At 38.9% G+C, this 24702-nt stretch overlaps 1 protein-coding gene across 2 annotated transcripts in view; it reads left to right on the top strand.

Moving 5' to 3' along the window:
* LOC121381864 (cytoskeleton-associated protein 5-like) overlaps window positions 1–24702 on the top strand; it is a 200247-nt gene that overhangs the window by 71866 nt on the left and 103679 nt on the right. For both annotated transcript variants that reach the window (XM_041511240.1, XM_041511241.1), the window contains exons 12-19: window positions 1704–1868; window positions 3545–3673; window positions 7466–7606; window positions 10164–10187; window positions 10628–10714; window positions 11853–11963; window positions 12799–12891; window positions 14602–14787. In XM_041511240.1, the coding sequence (XP_041367174.1) occupies window positions 1704–1868; window positions 3545–3673; window positions 7466–7606; window positions 10164–10187; window positions 10628–10714; window positions 11853–11963; window positions 12799–12891; window positions 14602–14787 (936 nt within the window). The remainder of the gene's footprint in view (window positions 1–1703; window positions 1869–3544; window positions 3674–7465; window positions 7607–10163; window positions 10188–10627; window positions 10715–11852; window positions 11964–12798; window positions 12892–14601; window positions 14788–24702) is intronic.

The following is a 24702-nucleotide window of genomic DNA, read 5'->3' as shown; positions in this document are numbered from 1 at the left end:
TGCAGTCAGCAATTTATAATGGACAGACCGATGAGAAGTTCCTTAGAAGTGCCATTCCAAAGAGTATTTAAATAGTCTTAGAAGTCCCTTTGCAGTTCTCAAAGGCATCTCTTTGTAGTCGCCTTGCTAATTGTAGAAGAGCTTTTAAATAACCACTCACCACTGGAATGTCTTTGCTATTTATTATTATTGGTCTACTTTATGTCGTATCTATTTCTCAATGACTTAAGGTTTACACTGTTCAGCTAGAAAATAAAAAAAATGAAAAAAATTTGTTTTGTTTAACGACACCACTAGAGCACATTGATTATTAATCATCGGCTATTGGATGTTAAATATTTGGTAATTCTGAGTCGTCGTCATCAGAGGAAACATGCTACATTTTTCTTATGTAGCAAGGGATCTTTTATATGCACTCTCCCACAGACAGAAAAGCACATACCACTGCCTTTGACCAGTTGTGGAACAAGGAAAAAACCCAATCAGTTGAATGGATCCACCGAAGTGGTTCGATCCTGCACACCTCAAATGATCAGTCAACCGACTGAGCTAAATCCCGCCCCTAGCTAGAACATAAATCACCAATGGTAAAAGTGCTCGTCTTCAAGTCCCTGTGTGGAAAGCTGCAGACCAGACCAAACCTCCAATGCTGGATCTATCCAACTTTGGCTGAAAATTGAAAAAAGAAACATTGCTGTTATTGCTCCCCAACCCCCCCCCCCCCACCTAGTCACCCCCCCCATCCCCCAAACAAATGTTGCAGCTTATTGCAAATCACAGTTGCTGTGCTCCAAAAATGTCTACAGCTTTCACTAAGCCGAGCTGTCATGTACATCATGGTTGTAGGACTGAAGAGCACTTTGCAAATGATGCTACAAGGAGTATAAGTAATGAGTTGTAATGGATCAATGAATGAACGACACCCCAGCACAACTATTGGGTGTCAAACTAAGGTAAATGCAAAAAGTTATTGTAATGATTGAGTGCCAGGTGTGATGCATTTACTAGAGGTAATAGGAGATACACGTTTTACTACTTAAGTAAATTATGACTTAACTGCTGTAAAAAATGGCAAGTATTAATAATGCTTATATTTCTGACCTTGTGTGACCTTAAAAGACATTAACTTAACATTTAGGTATGATTTTATTTACTGTAATACATATGTTCGCCATCTCTGTATCATTACCTTTAAATTGATTTCAAACACGATATATTTGCATTGAAAAACATATTTACCTACATAATCAATATTTTTGAAAAGGGGCATGTTCAATGACATCAGTTAAAAAAATTGCCCAAAAGTGTCAAGGGGGCACCCATCAGATTTTTCATCTAGACTTTCCCTCAGTAATGTTTAAAAATAAAATTGTATTTGTACGCACCTTTACGGTTATGTTTTAAATCTGCTTGACTATATTGAAAAATCTGTTTTGATTTTTCAGTTGTAGCTGAATGCTTGGTTGCCTGCATAAGAAAGCACTTGACTGGAATCCAACTTATGCTGTATTATGTATTTTCATACCCTATTAATCTATAGATTCCTAAATCTGCAGACATTTTGCAGAATTTCGTTTTTCTTTTCCAGCCTACAACTGGATAGTACCAAATATCAAGTGTTGTTTAAATAATTGTACTTGTGTGCATATTTAAAACTGATATATGGCTAGTATAAAAACGATTTGTTCATATTCTTTGTTTAGATAACCTTTGAAATGATTATGGAAGATGTACTTGCTTCTTTGGAAAACAAAAATCCTTCTATTCGAGCTGAAACAGCACTCTTCCTTGCTCGCTGTTTTGCAAGGTGTACTGTATCAACCTTGCCTAAAAAACAGCTGAAGGTTTTCTGCAATCAACTGTTAAAGGTAAACATGTTTTGATTTTCATTGTTTGTTAAGCCTTATACATGTCTGCAGCACCCTATGGGATAATACATTTTATACATGATAGTTAAGACGTTGTGTTAAATGCATTTGAATGGGGTTCAGTTTAAAGACAAACAACTTTACTTGAAGTTAAATATGAATGTTTGGTGTTCACAGTGGCTTCTCGAACACTGGCTGAAAATAGTAATTGCATAGTACATCAGCCCTTTACATTGCGACCGATTGTTTTCATTTGGTGACTAAAACATTTCATACCATCTATACAAAAATACAAGTAGGTGTCATCTGGCTCCTAGGTGGAAAAGTTAACATAGTGGGCTGTACATAATCTATGCCACGTATTCATCAAGACAGTAGCCAATACTTTTTTGTATGTCTTTGCAAACACGATATTCTTGGTTCTTATGAAACTGTTATTATACCCCTTTAATTATATTTCAAATCAATAGAATATTTCTGGTGTATGAATAACAATTTGCAGTAACAAAAACCAAGAATTCTAGCATAAAGGGTCAGTTCCAAACCTTTGTTTGCTTGCTTGTTTTTTTTACAGTGACTTGTTTTATGATGAGAATAGCTGTGTGAATTATGCAATGCTTGTCTGTATATAGTTTTCAGCTTTGTGGTATAAAAACACTAGGATTACAATGTTGGAACTTTTTAAAATTTTATTAATAAAATGACAAATGTGCATAAAATTAATAAAAATGTTTTGTGCCCAATACATGGAACGAACCTTCCTGATATTTAGTTCAGTGAATGGCCTGTAAGAAGTGCAGCTGACCTGCACTTCCTTGAGTGTGGCATTTTAACAAAACTATGATGACAAACAACTCCATTAGCACTACATGTGTTTTGGTGTCTGGTTCGTTTTAATTAACTTTAAATGTAATAGATACCATAGTGACAGGGCAAAAATCATTTACGAAGCCATGACTTTTCATCCTTAAATATGCATTTCAGGCCCTAATCTAGAATTGAAAAAGTAGAAGTGACTTTTGTCTTCTCGTAAGAAAAGGGAGACGTTTGATCAAATTATGTGAAGTGAACATTTATTGGTACATGTTCCACATTCATTTGTAAAATTTTCAAATTATACACTTGATTCTAATTGAAATATTTTGATATATAATACTACTTCCGGTAATAAAATTTAAACAAAACAATTGTATGTTATATTGAAAACGTAATAGTATCATATTATTAAGTAGTTGAAAATGTGTTGTTATATTAAAAGGAAAGTAATAATTAATATTTTCTGACATTACTGAAATCAATGCGTTCGAGGATTAACAATGCTTGACTGGTCACTTCAAACAGCGTGACATGCATTGATGTACAATCTGATGTCAAAGTAAAAACACGGACTGAAAAGATGCCAAGTGGGCTATGACAATAAACAAGTCAGTCTTGATGTCGTGTGATTTTGTTTTTGAAATCTGATTAGGTTCAAAATATTAGTAATTGGGTTTGAGACCATTAATTCTTGGAACGAACGAGGGGTGCGGGGAAAACTTTTTACATATGATAGGTAAGGTATATACGTACCTAAAAGAATTTTAACAAATTTATTCCCCTGATATGTAGAAGTAATCATAGTTTTGAGTTCAGCTGGCGGTCTGTTTAGTTGTAATTTGCCAAATTGTGTTTTTCAGACTGTGAATGACACCACTCCTGAAGTACGAGAAGCCTCGTATGCAGCACTTGGAACAGCTATGAAAGTGGTCTCCGAGAAACACATCCTTTCCTTCCTTGTTGATGTAGACAGCATAAAGATGCAAAAGGTTACTGCTGATTGTTTATAGTGATAATTTCTAGTAGATGATTATGTCATAATTACCTTAAAATGCATTGTAGTAGTAATAGTGATGCACAGTATATGCTAGCAAAAGTAAAACTTTTGTATATTAAAGGGACATACCCTAGTTTCAACCCGTGAAAATTAACACGTTTTGTTAATCTACAAACCTGTAATACATTTGGATAAAGTTACAGTTGAGTGAAATGTGAGTCTGTTACTTTGAAATGGTGAAATACCCTCTAAAAATAGACTAAAACTCGACTCCATAACTGTTACTTCTCAGACGTACATGTGGTTTTAAAAATATGAGAAATGCATTTTGTGATATTAAAAAGACCAGGATGACCAAAAACACTCCGAAAGTACGAAAATTGATAATTTAAACAATAAAATCTAAGTAAAGTATGATTTAAGTTATCAAAAACGGATATAATAGTAAGAAATTTGCGTTAGTGTTTAAAAACTAGGGCATGTCCCTTAAGTCCTAGGACTAAAGGGTGATTTGATTGTTTTGCCAATTTGTTATGTATTACAGTTAAATGATTAAAACATTGTGATACACATTGTGAAACAGCGTACCCAAAATGCAAGAAACAGCTCTCTACATTAACTTCTACCTACTTCTATACTTTTGGGTGACAAACACCAAACAATTTCCTATAAATTGTATGCAAAACAAGCTGTTTAATTGAATGGATTTTCTGATCAAAATCTGCATATATGCAAAAGAAAATAGCAGAAAAGCAATTTAAAATGTGTTAAATTCAACAAAATAAATTAAGCATGCCTTTATTTCATGTCAAAAGAAGTTGTAGTTTAAAATAAACATGTGAAGTCATCCCTCTTTGTTATGTCACGTGACTCGGCTGGATATCGTAAGTCTGTATTACAGACCGTAGTAATTGATAAAACTTAAATGTTGGTTAATTGTTTAGGCCATTAACACACTTTATTGTATGGGATTTTCTTATTGTTTATTTTAGCTAATAGATACACAATAAAGGATTATCGGCAAATAAAAGAGTTAACTTCAAATTTTGTTGTGAGTAGCTGTGAATGTGAGATCAATTAATGTTTACTTCTGGTTGCTAAAATCATTAAAAGACTACTAGAGAAGAGGTTTATTTAGCAACTGTGAGTTGTCGACGATCAAAGATCTGGACTGGCTACTTTGCATCATCGACATACATATTGTACCATTAATATCCCAAAATGCGTTCGGCTAATGACAAAAACACGAATACGATACTATACTAGAAAGAATATCCTATATTTTTTAGTTACGGTACATGAAATTAAATATATTTCAGTCAGTTAACGAACAAAATCAACAGCATGGACGTAAAACGAATCTATTCTAGTGAACAAAAGTACAGAAAAGGCTGGTAGTTTCTGTGTTCGAGCACATGAATTTGGAAAAATAACCTTTCCACACATGCACAGTTCATCATTTTAAACATCCCAACAGCCAATGCGATGGCCTAAAATTCTTCTACTGTATGCTCCCTGTAGTTCCGGTCATGTGACTATAACTTTCTTCTTTTTCTCTTTGCTGTCGGGTGCGGATGTCTTTTCTTTGGCTCTTTAGAGTCAAACTTCTGGTTTTTTCGTGTTACATTTGTTTTATTATGGTGATTTTTGCACTTTGTCCTGGATATGTCCTGGAAATTTGAAAATATGTTGTCAGTTTGACTGTTGACTGCTGACCTTTTCTGAACTTTATTTTCCCATTCCTATAGTCACAATTTTGAACATTTGATCTGGCCCCAAGTCAGGCTCCGATCACTGACATTTTGTGAACTTTCTTTTTGCATTCCTGTAGTCACAGTTTGAACATTTGATCTGGCCCCAAGTCCGGATCCGATCGTCACAGACTTCCTTTAGTTTATCTTTAGTGTGCATGCGCGGGGGGTAATTTATTACCTTACCACCAGCCCCAAGTTCAAACAGCAAACATTTCGCTAATGTTGGCAAACTATTTCATTGGCTCCGATGTGGCCATTGTAAAGCGCATAAACCAGTTTAGCGAACATTTTTCTGCTCAGTGTGGCTGAATGCAGCCCAGGTTCAGCAAATAAAACACTCAATAATGTTTTGCGGTTGTTTTGGTTTTCCTTTCTTTTTTATTTTACACTCAACATTAAAATAATTTTAATACAGTGGTAGCAGTCTGATTACGTTTGAGTGTAAGCAAAAAGATAAGAAAAAAAAGAGGAAAAACCCCAACAAAACTCCCACTCAAAATGGTAACCAATGAATGATGATGCCGGTAACGGCGGGTGACATTTGTCAAATAAATATTATGTTTTATCAGGTATTGTTAACATTATTTGCTATATAATATTTGTTTTCCTTTTTCTTTTCATTCTTTCTTACTTTTCTTTCTTATTGTTCTTCTATTTGAATTATGATCCACTGTGACTCCATGTGTAATGGTCCTGGAGTTTTGGAAAAATGTCCTGGAAATGTCCTGGAATTTGGTTAAGCTACAAGTGTATGAACCCTGTGTTCTCTTTGTATCAATTTTGGATCGGTCGCCAAAGGGGCAACCATATAAAACATTTTAATCGCCAAATCGGTTGCAGCATAGAGGGCTGATAAAAGAATTCTCATCATCCCTTCCTTTTGTGTGTTTTTGTTTATTATGATATGGTGTCTGTCTGTTAATTTTTCTTGCCAGGACCGTATCTTGCATACGGGACCATCACACCTCACATGTAGGAACAACTTGGGATGGTGGTTTGTCGCTTATTATTACTAGGTCACTGACCTACCTTCCACAGTCTACTGCACATAACAGTAAATTCTTGTCTGGACCATATCTTGCATACAGATGCATACAGGACCATCAAACCTCACATGTAGGAACAACTTGGGATGGCGATTTGTCACATACTATTACTAGGTCACTGTGACCTACTTTCGTGGTCTACTGCACATAACAGTAAATCCTTGTCCGGACCATATCTTGCATACTGATGAATACAGGACCATCAAACCTCACATGTAGGAACAACATGAAATGTTAGTGTGAGGTGTACTATTACTAGGTCACTGTTACCTACTTTTCATGGTCTACTACACCTATAATAACGGTAAGTCCTTGTCGAGATCACTGTTACCTACTTTTCATGGTCTACTACACATATAATAACAGTAAGTCCTTGTCGAGATCATATTTTACATACAGGACCATCAAACCTCACATGTAGGAACAACTCGGGATGGTGGTGTGTCTATTACTAGGTCACTGTGACCTACTTTCACGGTTTACTGCACATAACAGTAAATCTCTCGTTCCAGCCAGTGCACCACGACTGGTATAGCAAAGACTGTGGTATGTACTACCCTGTCTGGGATGGTGCATATAAAAGATCCCTTACTGCTAACCAAAAAGAGTAGCCCATGAAGTGGCGACAGCGGGTTTCCTCTCTCAATATCTGTGTCTGATGCCATATAACCGTAAATACAATATGTTGAGTGCGTCATTAAATAAAACATTTCTTTGTTGTAACGGTAAATCCTTGTCCAGATCATATCTTGCATACAGATACATACAGGATTATCAAACCACATGTAGGAACAACTTGGGATGGTGGTTGTCCAAAACAAACTGTTCATCCATCCCATTGCAAAAATTTCACATAATTAGACTTAAATCATACCTGTAACATATTTATTAATATGGGCTTATCATGTACCTCACTGGTACTCTTGTTTTTATATAGGTATGTTATTTTACCTTGTTTATCAAGGATAATTTGCCCCATTGCAGATTCAAGAAAATTGTGAAAAGGCTGTTTTACTGAATAGCAAAGGTGAGCCAAGACAGTCTGGTGCCAGTGGTGATGCTCGTCCAAAAGCTTCAGAGCCTAAACCAGTTGTCAGACCCTCGTCAGCAAAACCAGCTACCAAGGTAAGAGAGATAATTGTGCAGCTGTCACCTTATGCCTATTATATTCTCATCATCTTAATTTAACTTTAACTCTTTTTTTTTAATCAATTTAATCTGTTTTGATCCTATTCTATCAGTATTAAATACCAATATTAAATACATACATACTGTTATAATATGCTCATAAATAAATTAAAATTGTTTAATAGTTACCAAGGGGTGTTGGATTCCTCAACCATGACCTATGTTGTTACACATCCCATTTTGTCTTAATTAACACCTGGTAATTTTGATAATTTGTTTAGCCAGGTTCCACTGTATATGAGTTCAAATGTAAGAGCAAGTCTGAATTTGAATTGAGGCATTTAACACTAAAACATAATTTTTTAATTTTTTTTACTAGTCCACCATGCTAAACCACAAGCCCAAATTCCTGACGAAATATGTATTTAAAAATAAAAGTTTGCTCAAAACGAATTTCATGTAATTTTATTTATTTTTGTTTTAATTTAATTTTATTGATCTTTATTTTATTCTTTTATTTATTTGTTTTTTTTCATTTAATTTCTTTAATTTATATGTTAAAATTCTGTTTTGTTTCATTTTATCAACAACTGTACTATTTTTTAAATATATATAAATTAATATGCTTTGTTAAAGAAAATAAGCCCATGTTGTGAAACCTTAATAGACTGTTCACCTGGTTGCATTATGCTTACATTATATTACGTAAAGCAAAGAAAATGTAGGTTCCAGTCAAGTGTAAGCAGCCAAGATTGTTTTGGTAAAAACCTTGTTCTTTTCTACTAAACCTGACCTTGTACAATGGCACATTCCCCTATGTTAGTCTGGTTCGAACATCCCAGTTAGGATGGCTTAAATTTCCCAATGATTCCTCTGCTTGCTGTTCTGGTCATGTGATTGAAGCTTCCTTCATTCCCCTGAGCGTATCAAATGGAGGAATGGAAGCGGGGAGGCTGGGTGGGTATAAACCCTTACAATTAGGTAAAGTATTCTTAAAAGAAAAAACAATCCCAAGTATTCTAGATTTCATATAACTTAACATGACCTTAAACAATGGCAGCATTCAACAGCAGGAGGCATGTTCCATGATCCGAAGATGCCATTTTCTCTCATCCTCAGGTATATGGAACAGAGCTATCCCATGAAAGAAAGCCATGTAAGACATTTCTATCTTACGTGGGATATCACGTGCTTGCGTTTAACATGACGACGTTGGCAATATATGATGTCATATTAATGTGAGGTGGTGACGTGAGGAAATTAGACACAGTTTTAAATTAATATTTTGTTATTAAAACATTCATTTTAAAAGCTGTCTTGTTAATTTGTAGTGTTAAATTTTATTTAAGACATGAAACAAACACGGTAAATATGACAGTGTAGTTTATTTATGCTAAAATGGTCAAATAAAAAAGTTATTTGTTCAGCCATCTTTGTCGGTTCGTGTAAAATAATGGTTTATTTACTGAATGAATGAGAGAAAAAGACTCCATCATATGCGATCATGTGGGATAGAAAAAGTACACCTTCGGTGGTGAAAATTTCTGTAAGAAATGGGAGACCTCAAGTGTATTTTTTTTTATCCCATATGACTGCATATGATGAAGTGTTATAATCTTCTCCCCGTAGACCTGAACGGATCTGATTAGGGATGGGACGATTATTCGATGTTACCAAAAAACATGGGTTTAGGCCTAGGATTTGCAGTGCACACGGTGAGAATCTTGTTGAGCTACATTGCTCACTGTTTGCATGGCATTTTAGTGAGAAATCTGCCTCAAGAGGTGATAAGAAAATTATTGTTTGATAATATTTTGCCTCTCAAGCAAAATGCTTAGCATGTTTGCCAAATGCAGTTATTGATGGTGTGGCTGTCCAAAATGGTGTACACAAATGACCATATTAGTGAAGTGACACTAGAAGATACCCTAGCGTTGTCTCCTTTGAATCCATTGTTTGCATCCTTGTATTCTGGGAATTTGAGCAGACCTACATGGACAATGTCTCTTCCATCAAATGATTAGTAGAACAGTTTCATCCATCTCAAGTGGCAGTGCCATTTCAGACAGGTCACATTAACACAGCTTATCACATGAATACAGGTCATGATGTTGCTCAACAAGATTCTCACCGTGAAACCTGAACTATAATCATGAGCAAAGTGGCATTGGTGTCACTTTGCTCAGCAATATTCTCACCGTGAGTGCTGAACTATAATCATGAGCAAAGTGGCATTCGTGTCACTTTGCTCAGCAATATTCTCACCGTGAGCGCTGAACTATAATCATGAGCAAAGTGGCATTCGTGTCACTTTGCTCAGCAATATTCTCACCGTGAGCGCTGAACTATAATCATGAGCAAAGTGGCATTCGTGTCACTTTTCTAAGCAATATTCTCACCGTGAGCGCTGAACTATAATCATGAGCAAAGTGGCATTCGTGTAACTTTGCTCAGCAATATTCTCACCGTGTAAGTTGGACTTAACATTTATGCCATCATATTAGCTTTTTGATTCTAGTTCTTTACAAAATGTATCATGTTCTTTTGCTTTCAGGGTTCAAAATCTTCCAAAGGACCTGTAAGTACAATTTATAATTGAGTTGTCGGCTTTGACATTCCTTTCTTCCTTTCCCCTTTGACATAAATTGTTTTGTTTGTTTATTTCTTTAAGACAATGAAACAATATCTGATTGGTCATCATTAATTTCTCTGAGCCTACTTTTATTGCACCATTATAGAGGACAGTAAAATCATGAGGGCTAATGTTCCATGTTTTATTGATTATAAAAGAAAAGAGATTATTACTCAAGAATCTTGTGTATTTTTGTGTTATCAGTGTGTCATTATGACATATCATGTTTTTTATTCCTACTTTATGGATATAACTAACGATGTGTAGCATGAATGAATTTGAAGTTTAAAGTTCATTGTAGTGGCTGATTATCTTGCTACTTTTGCCCTAGGATTAGCTATATAGAATATAACTGATTGCTTACTATTACATAATTTATGTTGCAGGAAAAAAAGTCTGCACCAGGAAAGAGTAAAGTAGCTAAGAAAGGATCTGCAGTTTCAAAGGAAGAACCAATTGAGAATGCTTTGAGTGTATGTTCAAAGTACAAGTATCACTAATATTTCTTAAGTAGTGTTCACTTTCTACTATTTCAACTCTGACTTATTGCTACTTAGATTACAAGTTACTGCTGTTGTCAAACCTAATTCACAATATGTTTTAAAGTTCTACAATTAAAATACTTACAAGGCGCTAATCTAGAATTGAAAAAGTAGAAGTGACTTCCCCCTTCCCAGAAGAAAGGGGAGAAGTTTGATAAAAATAGGTGAAATGAACATTTCGTAATGTTTCACCTATTTCTGTGTTCAGTTGTAAAAATTCTGAATTTTACACTCTTTGTGTTTTTTACAGTTAAGTATTATTGTTTTCAAATATTTGGAGAAAATATTACTTCCCACCTTCAGTACATAAGCTAGGCCCAGTTTCTATGATGAATTCACTTCATCCTCGATACAGAAGCTAAAAGTTATAAATAGTAAGTATATAGATGAAAATTGCATAATAAATTCTTTTAAATGTTTTTAGTCAGATATGATTCATGCCATCTGGTGAAGTCTCGATGTTTCTTCTTTGTCACACAACATGCAAGTGTGATTCGTGATTGCAGAGAGATGCATGAAAGATAAATTATGTCTTAATAAAAAACATGAACAATCTTTTGTCTACTGAGTGACATATTGCTTAGTGAGAAAACATAAAAACATTGTTCCCTTTATGTTTGACTGCTGGTGTAATAATTATATTGTTGCAGGGATTTTATCACCTACATTTGTATGTTTCTAGACTTCAATAATCGTCACCATTCCCCACCATTCTCCAAAGACGATGTCGTTTTTTTGTTCCCAACTTTGAAGTAAAAAGTTCCCAATCTGAATTTAAATAATTCCCTTTTTAATTATTATATAAAGACATTTTTGAAAATGATACATGACACTTGACAAACACCCCTTCCCTCCCCCACAACATTTCGTAATGCATAACATCTATTAATTTGACTAAATACAAGTACATGTCAGTATAGTATTATCCTTTTAATTCTAACTTAGCTTGATAAGATTTTTTTAATAATGAAACTCTAAATTCCCAATTTTTTCTCAAAATTCCCAGTCAAAGCCATGGGTGTCAAGTCAAATTTTAGAAATAAAACCCTGTGTTGTTTTATTTATTTAGGATGAGACTGTTGAAGAAAAGGCAGCTGCTGCATTTCCTGCTGACGTATTAACGGGCCTTGGCAGCAGTAACTGGAAAGAAAGGCTGGCTGCCATGGAAAAAATATCAGAGGTTATCTAAAAAAAAATCGTTAAAACCTTAAGGGGTATGAAAATAACAAATTGGTGCAAATCAAGGAAATTGTTGTTTTCATCTGGGTGTCCTTCCATCTGACATTTTGTTAAACTTCACATTTACTAGTTTCCTAGCTAGAGATTTTCTAAGCTATCTTAGCGCTACTATATTGTAAAACCATTGTAGGCTATTTTGATGTCATGGCTTACGATGGTTTTACAAAATCGTAGCAATAAGATAGTTTTGAAAATATGAGCTATGGCCCTTATAATTAAAGTTATCATTTTACTACAAACTGGTTAATTTTTTGTAATGAATTTGCAATATTGTGTTTTTTCCATTTAACTTAAGGTTACAATAAGTTAACTTATGGCTTACTGTTAAAATGAAGAGACTACTATATGGCTATTGTTAGTCTCATTCAATAAAGTGAACATTTATGACAGGTCTTGATTAACATTTCTCCAACACGGGTTTCTAGAATAAAACATTCTCTCAGTGTTTTAGCTGGAAATGACATGTGTCATAAGACTTTTATTTGAAACTCTGTTCTGGTGCGGGGAATGTGTTCCTAAACATTTCAAAGACACAAGAATGTGTTCGTGAATGTGTTCCCGATCTCAAATCCACACTATTTCGCATAGTGGTGTGACAAGAATTGGTTCTGTTATCCGATTGTTCAGATATCCGTGCCAACAAGTCTGTTAATAAACATTTCTCTGCCTTAAGTACTTACTTAACAATAATAGTTTTTTATTTCAAGTGTTTCTCTAGCATTGTAACACCAACCTGAATCCAGCCATATGATAATGAAACATTGCTTTTCATACAGATTGTAAAAAATATGAGCAGAGAAGAAATCCTTGCTCAGGTGTTTGTGCGTACCATCAGTAAAAAGCCTGGTCTTAAGGATAACAACTTTCAGGTAAGATATATACAATATAAAAGTTCAAAGGTTATGCATATATAATTAAAGCATAGTACATCATTCATGTAAGGGGCAGGATTTAGCTCAGTTGAATGCTCACTTGAGATGCTTGCATAACAAGATCGAACCACCTCTGTGGATCCATTCAACTGATTGGGGTTTTTCTTGTTCCAACTACACTACATCTGGTCAAAGGCTGTGGTATGTGCTTTTCTGTCTATGGGAAAGTGTATATAAAAGATCCCTTTCTGCGTTAGGAAAAATATAGAGGGTTTCCTGTGATGACTACAAGTCAGAATAACCAAATGTTTGACATCCAATGGACAATGATTAATTAATCAATGTCCTCTAGTGGTGTCATTAAACAAACAAACTTCTTCTTCTTTCATGTATTCTGGGTTTTTTTTTTTTTGTATATCACAAGTTTTTCCAGCTGAAAACCCTTCTGTTGTAAAATTTCTAACCATATTTAGCATAGTGAATGAAAAGTGATTTTTTTTTTTTTTTTTAAACTAGTATACATCTTTTTCCACCATTACTTATTTGGGCAAGATCAAGCTGTAATGGAAGGATATTTGAGCTAGTTTTAGACATAAAATTGTTCATTTTGAATTAAGTTTTTGTCATAACAACTTACTTTTGGATTGGATTTGTAGTCGATAGGTTCCTTTACACTACTGCATTAAAATATTTAATGCAACTCTTGTTTTAAATGTCATAAATGGGTTTTTAACATTCAGTAATGGAGGGACATAAAATTCACATCACATAAAATGACTTACTGGGTGCTTTTTTCATATCTGCCGTGCTTGGTATTCAATATTGCAGGCCTTAGGATTTCAAATTTTATGGGAAACACTTTTTCGGTTCCATGCCTTGTGATCATGGGAACCCATTGGAAACTGTTTTTAGGTGCTGTGAAAACAAGTCATTAGAACCCATTTGTAATACCAAATTATTATTATCACAAAAATCCGTGCAAAGAGACATGTTTTCAAACTCAGTATAAAGTTGATTTTTGACACGCCCTCTCATTATATGCATGCTCTTTTGATTTTGATAGCTAAATAAAATTAATATTTTAGGCCTACGGAATCTCCTCCAATAATGAAACTACAGGAAATAGTGATGTGTATTTGATTGTCACCTTCAGTACTTGAGCACATAATTTATATATATATGTTATTTTTGTTGAATAGTTGAACTCAACGAAATTTAGGTTCCGTGATTTTACCAACATGGTACCTACACGGTACCGGAAACGATCGTTACCATGAAATACAAAGACCTGATATTGGAACTAGTATAACAGAAATCAAGCTAAGATATGTCTAAGAAAACAATAATATAAATCTGAAATATGTCATTCATTAATTATATTTTTAATAAAAATAAATTCATGGTAACGAGGGACACATTGAAAATGTAACAAGAGTGACACATTTTGTGGCATTACTTATTCATTCTTATATGGCCCATTACACGAGTCCAAATGAATTTATATATCAATAAATTGTCAGTAAAAGTATAGTTTAACATCAGTGGTTCATTGACATTTTGTTTTGGATCAACTGAGCACTGTATAATTTGTCATGAAATTTGTCAGGTTAATTTAGTCATATTGGAGAAATTTCCACCTTTGTCTGAGCAGAGAGGAAGTAGTAGACATGCTGTGTTCAACAAACTGAAAGTTAATTTATTTTGCAGGTTTTGAAGCTGAAAATTGAGTTCATTTCATACTTGGCAAAGAATTCATTATTTTCCAAGAGAAGTGCAGAGTTCTGTTTACCGGACTTGGTGGAAAAGGTGGGAGACACGAAGAATGGATCAGTAGCACAAGAAGCCCTTGGTTACATCAGCGAGGCAACTGGCTTTGACTATGTGGGCAAAGAGGTACTATTGTTATGGTTAAGAGGCTCCCGCAAAGTTTCATAATGGCAGCTTTCCACCAAAGTATTTGTTTTATTTTTTTATTTTTTTAAATGTAAACAACATACATGTACCACACACAACATGCCAATGAAATATATATTTCTTTTCAACATCACCTGTCCTCATAACTAGTGCATATTCCCTACGGTTAGTAGACTGGTCCGAACATCCCAACAGCCAATGGGATGGCCTAAATTCTTTTACTGTGTACCCCTTCCTGTTCCGGTCATGTGACTGTAACTTCCTTCTTTTTCCTTCGCTTCTATGGTTATTATCAACTCAAGCTTCCGGTGTGTCCTACACTGGTCGAACAGTCCAATGTCGGAGGTCGACTGCAGAGGTATTGGAGGATTGGGAACACCTATGCGACGACGTGTTTGTAACAGGGATATTACGACACAGTTATCGGCTGCAATTGTCTTCCCCACCACCTTTGACCACATCACCAAGGGAAGCCTGCCATTTGGATTCTCATGTGATGGTCTTGCAAGACACAGTAAACAAACTGGTCGAGAAGTGAGCGGTACGGAAGATATCGATGCAGCACCTATCTCCAGGGTTTTACTCAGAAATCTTTCTGGTTCCCAAGAAAGATTTAACCGACCTCAGGATGATTCACAATCTGGCGTACTTCAACTTACATCATCTCGAAACCTCTACCGCAGTTCAAGATGTTCACAGTCCGTGTTGTGAGAACTGTCATTCAACCAAACGATTGGTTAGCGTCACTGGACATCAAGGATGCCTACCTCCACTTGCCTATCCATCCAGCCTACCACAAATATCTCAGGTTTGTGCTGCAGAGAGTTCACTACGAGAGTATGGTTCTGCCGTTTGGCATTTCGGTAGCTCCTTTTAGCTGTTCACAAGAATAACAGCTCCGATGTCGCGAGTTCTCCATCAGCAGGGTATATCATTTTACCCATACCTGGACGACTGTCTTTTGAAGTGCCAGAGCAAGACAAAGTTACCGAGCCAAGTCATCTATGTAATTCAGTTCTTGCACCGCCTTGGATGGAATGTCAACCAGGAAAAGTCTCTACTGCTACCAACACAGAATCTCCAGTTCATTGGGATTCAGCTGCGTACCGATCTGGGACTCCTTCAGGTTCCTGCAGACCAATGGACCAAGATTCAATCTGCGGTATCCAAAGTTCTAGCCGAACCAGTGACATTCCATACGTGGCAAAGCCTACTGGGTCTTTTGACTTCAGCCCAATACTTGACTCTACGGGGTCGCCTGCAGTTACGGCGTTTACAAGTCTTCCTGAATCCGTACATCACATTGAACAACCCCAGTCTGATGATCACTCTTCCCGACAACCTTCGACCCAGCCTGCAATGGTGGCCGATTCCATCGAACGTCTTAGGCGGAGTCTTTTTGAGGTCATTCTAAGCGACCGACCATCTGTTTGTGGACGCCTCACCGAAAAGGTTGGGGAGCACATCTCAACAGTCAGACATGGCTGTGGTCTGCCGTCGAAGCAAGTTTCTACATCAATGTGTTAGAGCTTTTGGCAGTGTTCAATGCGATACGTCATTGGCGTCATCTCTTGATACATGCAACTCTCATGGTAGCGGCTTACATAAATCGTCACGGTGGAACTCATTCCAGCAGCCTGCTCGATCTCATCCCCCATCTGTTCGAGCTGATGGATGCCATTCCGCTGCAACTCGGAGCATGTCACATACCAGGGGAGTCGAATGTTCTGGCAAAGCACAGAGTGGATGCTCAACCCAGAAGCATTCCGGTGGGTGTGTCACAGACTGTGGACACCGAATGTCGATCTGTTTGCGACGCGCTTCAATCGTCAACTAAGATCGTACGTGTCACCGGTTCTGGATTCAGACGCATTGGATCTCGACGCCTTGGCCATCAGCTGGGACAATCTGGACGCGTATGCTTTTTCGACTCCAGTGTTACTACCACAAGTCCTCCAGCGGTTCCAGGAGTTCCATTGTCGGATACTTCTCATCGCTCCAAAATGGCCAAGCAGAATCTGGTATCCAGATCTTCTGCCGCTACCAGATTGGGATTGCCTCTTGCTTCACACCACGTCGAGACAGCATCATCCAAATCCAAGCTTGTACCAACTACATACGTGGACATTATCTCCGAGGGTTTAAGGAAGAAGGGGTTCTCTTCTCAAACCACGTCGGCGATATTGAAAGCTCACCGGGCATCCACAGCTGCTGCATATAATGTCCTGTGGTTGTTTTCATTGATGATGCCTCAGTAAGAAACTGAAACCTCAGACTATTCGTGTTGAGAGACTAGCAGATTTTCTGTTGTATCTCCAGTCGACATTGAAACTCAAAGGCTCTACTATTGCTGGCTGTGTTTTGGTTATCGCAACTAAGCTAGCTGCAGTTCCTGAAATCCACTCCATGATCAAGGGTTTCAAGCACGAGGATCAGGTTCAACGTTTTCGGCCACCGAAATAGAACCTTAATCTAGTTCTGAGAGCCTTGTCTCAAGCACCCTACGAGCCTGCTGCGGAGGCTTCTTGAGAGGTTTGGACAAGGAAGACAGTGTTCCTGCTGGGGTTCGCTACAGTCGCAAGAGTGTCGGAGATACATGCTTTGGATGTCGACATGGTGCGTTTTAATCGAGACTACTCTTCGGTTTCACTGGGTCTTTTGATGAACCTTATTGCTAAGAATCAGTTGCCGGATCAATCTCCTCCTATAATGTTAAAGCACTCTCTTCCATTGTGGGTTTACACGATGTGGAAGATTTGTCGTTATGTCCTGTTTGACCGCTTAAGTATCTGGAGAGAACTAATACTTTTCGCAAACATCGAAAGAGATAGTTTCTCTCTTGTAACCAGAGACATTTGAAAGACATTACTAAGAACACAGTGTCAACTTGGATACGATCCACAATTCTGTATGCTTACCAGTCAGAAGGTTTACCTCCACCATCGGCGTCTAATCCACATGAACTGCGTGCCTTAGCCGCCACCATGTCGCTGCATTGTAACACACCGGTTTCCAGCATCCGGGGTTTTATTGGGCCACCGATTCAATCTTCGCGAACTACTACCTGCGGGATGTATCAACCGAAGACGTTGAGGGATTCCATCATCTGGGTCCGGTGGTTGCAGCTCAAACTCTGGTGAATTCTGGTCATCCTCATCGCCGTTGATGTCTGTCGGATTCAGGACTGCACCCCAAGATGTCCATCGAATCGACAGGTGAGGACTTCCTTCGACAAATTGTTTTTGGACACCTTTCCAAAGTTTTGCACTGGTTGGTGTCGGGACTTTTTGTTTGGATAACACTAGTTAGTTAATGCACTGCACACTAACGACCTGTTTCCTACTAATTGAACTAACTTCTCCACTGTTTTACTAGTAAGAAAATATCGGGGTTTTGTTGGTTTAATGTTCTGATGGATGCTTTCACCATATTTGTTTGTGTTTAGTATACAATTATTGATTGGATGGTTACCTAACACCTGCATCCACGGTGGCGACGCTTAACCTACCATTCAGAACCCAATTGTTGAAGGATGAATCTGTGACCCTTTTCGTAATTCACAACTTCGTTCATCCAGACCACTGACGGATGCCACCTTTCCCACTGTCAATACTAACAGCACGGGTATTGGTTGTTTCATGCATCTCTTGGAGGATGGGCTAAATCCGGCTGGCCTTCTTTCTTCCACTGTCAGTTTCCTACCAGTCCATACGGGAAAAGACTTGTGCATTTTCGGAGTACGGAACCCGCTACCATCTGTCGAATGCTGCACTAGTTAGAGGACATGTGATGTTGAAAAGAAATGGAGAAAACTTGAGGTTCCCGCTTCCAGTTATCCGTGCGATTCGCTCAGGAAAAAGAAGGAAGTTACAGTCACATGACCGGAACAGAAAGGGGTACACCGTAGAAGAATTTAGGCCATCCCATTGACTGTTGGGATGTTCGGACCAGTCTACTAACCGTAGGGAATATGCACTAGTTATGAGGACAGGTGATGTATCTATAAAACGAGAAAACACCAAGTTTTTTTCAATTTAGTAGCACAAAATATATATATATATATATATATATATATACTGAACAAAATAAGAAACTTCCGCTAACTTTGCTTGAACATAACTTGATGAAACCAAACTGGGAGAATAATTGTTATATATGCGTTTAAAGAGTGTTCCATGATGCATCGTTTGGTGCAAAAATCATGGCCATAGGTTAACAGAAACTGGGAGAAATCTTGACCAAATGTGGTAGGGGTTAAAAAAAAAACCACCCACTTAATAACGGGTATGACCACCTCTTGAATTGACCACTGCAGCGTATCGCAGGGGCATAGAATTGACTAAAGTGTTGATTTCTGCCTGTGGAATATTGTTCCATTCCTGAATGAGCGCTTGACGAAGTTCGTTGACGTTAGCGGGTGGGTTGGGACGACACCTCAATCGTCTGTCCAGACTATCCCAGACATGCTCGATGGGGTTGAGATCAGGACTTATAGCGGGCCAGTCATCAATGAAATCAATGTTATTTGTCCTAAGAAAATTTACAGTGTCTCTAGCTGTATGAGAGGTGGCATTATCATGCTGAAAAATCGAGATGTTGGCGTTGTTATGGAACAGAGGAATGACGTGATGAGCGAGAATGTCATCGCGGTAACGTTGAGCATTTAAATTGCCATCAATTAAGACTAGTGGTGAATGATAACCATGGGCAATGGCTGCCCAGACCATGGCACAACCCCAACCTCCGAAACGATCTCATTCAAGAACACAACAGTCAGCATAGCGTTCATTTCTCCTACAGTATACGCGCACCCTGCCATCACCACGTTGTAAAGAAAATCTGGATTCATCCAAAAAAAGAATGGTATTCCAGCATCGCCTTATCCAACGAGTGTGTACACGTGCCCAATTAAGACGATTTAGACGATGACGTTGCGTTAAAACGCATCCGATGTAAGGACATCGTGCATGTAAACCGTTTTCCTGCAGACAATTACGAACAGTTTGCCCACTGATTCGGTTATTATGAAGCCCAGGTGTGTTAGCAGCAGTAGCAGTGGCAGTTTGGAATCGATTGCGCAAATGCGTGTTCCTGATATAGCGGTCTTGACCACGCGTTGTAACACACGGACGTCCACGAAGTGGCAAGTCGTTGGTGCTTCCTGTCGTTCGAAATCTTACACGAAGATTTCGTATCGCTCGACTAGAACTCCCAACATGCCTTGCAATTTCTTCTGTCGACATGCCAGCATCAAGCATGCCAATCGCCCGTTCGCGTAAATTATTGGGTATTCTTGGCATACTAAAAATGCTACAGTGTAAAAAAACGTTAATTGTTTTACAAATTTTGAAGCGTTTTCGTTCACTTGACAACAATGTCAGTAAGACAAGTAAAACAAATTGACCGAATACTACACGGAACATGTCGAACCATGCATGCACGTGCAAATTGAATTTCACGTTGTCGATGATTAACAGTGCAAAAATAATCAATAAAATTCATGAATCCTGATAATACAGCTCAAGGCTAATACTACCTATATAATTTCATTACACAATGAATTCTTTAACACAACAAATATATGTACAAATTGGAAGTTTCTTTTTTTGTTCAGTATATGTGGGTCATGCTATGTCAAATGTAGGTAACCGTTAAATTCCACACCATCTCAGATTTTGCTCATACTTGTTTTCCAGGTGGAAAATAGCATGAAACAAAAGAATCTGAAAAAATATGTTGTGCTAATTCATAATACTGATGGAGATAAGACCATTTGAATTTTTCGTGTTGTCAATAGCATTGAGCAGACGATGCCAATTTTCACAAACATTTTCTTCATTATATCTCCTAAACTATCTGAGTTAAATTAATAAAATTTGGTATTTAGAATGAACTTTCCATGTGGATTCATAATCTAGTCATAAAGCATGATTTCTCAAATATATATACTGTAAAATATTAACTATAGAATGAGCACAAAAACATTTAGCACAAATTTTAGGATCCGGTGAAAAATTAAACCCAACAGATTGTGACCAGTTCATTGTTGTAGATGACCAGATAAAGACAACTTGCAACTACTAGTATTCAGCAACATTAATTATTTTAATTTATTAGGTGGCAGGACACAATATACACAATGGCAATATTTTTTGGGTCAGCAATAGTCTTATTCAACTTACCGTACTAGTAAAACAACAATGCATATGACCCTGAGTTATAACCTCCACTGCAGAATTATCTCCCCTTGCTGGATGTATGACCTAACCCGTGCATGACCGTAGACTGTATATCCTAGTTTTTGATTCTACAGTCGTGTTCGAGTTTTGCTCTAGTAAACTTTTGTCAAATTGTTTATTAACTTGTAATTACGTTTCCTTACTCCGTCTTTTGGGGGTGGTTTAATGTCTGACACGGCTTCCTCGGGCTCCAACCGGTTGGTTGTGTGTGCCGAGAGTGGGTGTCTTAAACGACTGCCCCAGTTTGACAAGCATTTGTTGTATCGAGCATGCCGTTCTTGTTCTTTTGAACGGCAGTGTGATATCTGTGTAACTTGGTCCCCCTCTATGTGGGGGAAAGTTAAGAAGCTGTCAAAAGATGCCGAGCGTAAGAGGATGATTAGACGTGAACGGGATGGGTGGAGCACAGTAATGACCTCTGGGGTCATGCTCCATACCGACTCGCTGTCGGTCAGCAAGTCGGTGTCCAGTTCAAAGAGCTCACAGACGAGTGGTAGGCGCAAGGGTGCCTCCTTGTCTCTTCGCCATCTTCATGGCGATACCATGAAACCCGCAGCGCCGCGTCAGTCGGAGGGAATGCAGTCGTGGCGAGAACGACTGTGCCTCTCAGTTCCGACTCCCATCTTGCTGATGGGTGCAGGGTTATCGGTCCTTCTGTGGAGGGGTCGGTTAGCTCCAGAATGACGTCTGTATCGCGGCACTGTTCGTCTCACCAGATTTCTTTTGGAGAGTTGGTCGTGGCGCTGTTTCGACCAACACGCCTTTCGGCGCTACTTCAGTGATCGAGCCAGTGTTGCCTCGGTCACGGAGCCGGGTGGTGTTGTTTCGGATGTGACGCCAGTTTCTCTTTTTGAGAATTTCATGGCCTGGTTAGGGGAATCACCTCTACCAGTCCCTCCACCGCCGGGGTTTCCAGCGAGACCTGGGTTGGACCAGTTTGCGGATTCGGCCGTTCTGCATCATCCTGCCCATGCAGTTTTGTAATTGTCATGGTTGGCGCACGGCACGTCATTTGAGAAAACAATTTTTTTTGGAAGTGTGTGGTTTGGGGGAAGGGTTGGCACACGGTTCGGTGCTCGATGAGTTTCCCATTTTGGCTGGTGGTACGCCAGACGGCAATTATGATTACCAGGCGGTTCTTGGTTTTGTACGGGAACAGGTCTGACTGGTGTGCACGAATGCAATTCGATTGGAGGAGGCTGTTCCGTCTTACCAGGGTGTTTCTTTTGGAAACCGGCCTTTAGCGACGGACGCTCCGTGGCAAGATTTCGGCTTGCCATTAGTGCACGAGGCGCATGAATCTCTTGCGGAGATTGATGCTTTGATTGTGGGTAGTGATCGTATTTTGGGGGCTGTGGTGGAAGAGTTTCTGGCAGCATTAGCTACCAGGAAACTGTTGTCTGCTGCAAAGGTTTTGTCCACATCTTCATATAAGACATTGGGAGCTTGCTTCCTTTCACATTCAGCAGTCGTTTCCGCTAGGGTGAAGGCAGACTGCCACCCATCTCCTAATATCAATGTGCTGCCTTGGTTCGTTCACCTGATGCAAGAGTGTCTAGTGGACAAGTGTTTGTCCCAGGTCGTTCTGTTACACCCACTTTCTCCAGAGTTGGTCCTGTTAACTGATGTTTCCGTCGAGGGGTTCGGTGCACACCTTTTGGATCAACATCTGTCGGGGGTGTGGACTCTTTCCGAGAGGAGTCATCACATCAACTTGTTGGAGATGGAAGCAGTGTGTCACGTTTGTCTCCATTTCAGGACCGTTATTCGAATTTTGTTGAGGTCGGACAACACGTCGGTTGTTGCGTACCTCAATCGGTGGGGAGGCACCAAATCCGTGTCATTGAGTCATGCGGCCTTGGAGATTCTGGAATGGTGCGACGATTGGGGAGTGATGTTATCGGCCAAACACATTCCTTCGTCCATGAACGTCTTGGCGGATGCTTTGAGTCGTCGTTCCCCTGTTCAGACCGAGTGGATGTTGCACTGGACGGTGGCTTATCAAGTTCTTCAGTTGTGGGGAGTCCTCAACTCGATATATTTGCCACTCGCCTGAACAGTCAGTTGCCAGTGTTTGTATCGCTGGTACCAGACCCATTGGCACTGGAGTATGATGCGTTGAGCATGGACTGGACGGGATTGGATTTTTATGCCTTTCCCCCACCAGTTCTGCTTGGCAAGGTTCTGGCAAAGATCAGACAGCAACATTGTCGTGTCATGCTCGTAGCCCCAAGTTGGGCAGCTCAAGCCTGGTTTCCTCAGCTCCTGTCTCTTTTAGTGTAGGAACTGGTGCGTTTGCCGTTGATACCCGATCTGTTCAGTCAGAGACTGCATCGGACAGAGCGGCATCCAAAGCCGGAGGTTTTCCGACTTCACGCATGGCGGTTGTCGGGGTTTCCTTCCGAAACCGAGGCTTTTCTAAACGGGTTGCTGAGCTCATCTCCTCGTCGAAGCACCAGTCTACGGAGAGGGTCACTGGCGCGCTTGGGTTCGTTGGGCGACTTGAGAGACGTGGATCCCTTGTCGCCTACTGTTAATGATTTAGCTGAGTACTTTCTGGCTCTTGTCCAAGAAAGACAGCTGAAGGTTCAAACAGTGAGAAGTCACCGGTCGTCCATTTTCACTAGTCTGAGGCAGTGTGGACGTCAAGATTTCTCAACGAATCTCGTGTTGCATGACTTTCTGAAGAAGCCTTCCATTTTGCTTTGCCTGCATGCACTCAAAGGCAAGCCCTCAGTAGCAGCGTGCCGTTGTATTAGTGAGATTCATGCTTTTTTGCATGACTTGGTGGATTACAATACGGACGGGTCAGTTACGTTACGTATTGATCCTGTTTTTGTGGCTAAGAACCAGGCGCCAGGGAAAGAGTTTCCTCAGGCAATCATTCAGTGTTTATCTCGTACGCTTCCTGCAGATAATTCTGATAGACTTCTTTGTCCGGTGCGGGCCTTGAAATTCTATTTGGAACGTACTAGGAATCTCCGGCAAAACACTAAGAGACTGTTTATCTCTTTCACGCGCCAGCCGGGAGACATTACGAAAAATGCTTTGTCGAGATAGATTGCTGCAACCATCAAACTGGCATATGAGAAGGCGGGTGATCATGTTCTGCGGAATTTCTCTGTTCGACCTCATGAGATTTGGGCGATTTCTGCTTCCCTTAATTTCCATGATTCATTGGACATTTTCAAGGTCATGAGTGCGGGGTTTTGGAAAGGTCAACACGTTTGACATACATCCGGCAAGGGGGAGATAATTCTGCAGTGAAGGTTATAACTAGGGGTCGTATAGCATTGTTGTTGTGCTAGTACTAGGTAAGTATGAATAATAATGAAAATTAGAAACAAATTTTCTAAATAACAAACCTTCTTGGTTCTGTGAGCTTTGAAAATGTCAAAAAGACAAAGCTTTTTGATCATGTGGCAGCCCCTGTTGTTTGCGGGTCGAGGACACATACAAGTCGATGTCCTTGATGTATTGCAGCATGCTCAGTTCGTTACTCCAATGGCTTTCCTTGTGGGTGACATCCCAGTCAGTGGGAGAATTTATGTTTTAATGACATCAATGTGTTTTTCCGGCGTAGATTACTTGGTGTGGTACCATGTCTCCACTTTTGGTGATCACTAACAAAACAGTAACCTGTTGTTTGTCGTCA

Source organism: Gigantopelta aegis, chromosome 9, assembly GCF_016097555.1.
Source record: "Gigantopelta aegis isolate Gae_Host chromosome 9, Gae_host_genome, whole genome shotgun sequence".
Lineage (NCBI taxonomy): Eukaryota > Metazoa > Mollusca > Gastropoda > Neomphalida > Peltospiridae > Gigantopelta > Gigantopelta aegis.
This window is presented reverse-complemented; position numbering and strand designations above follow the sequence as displayed.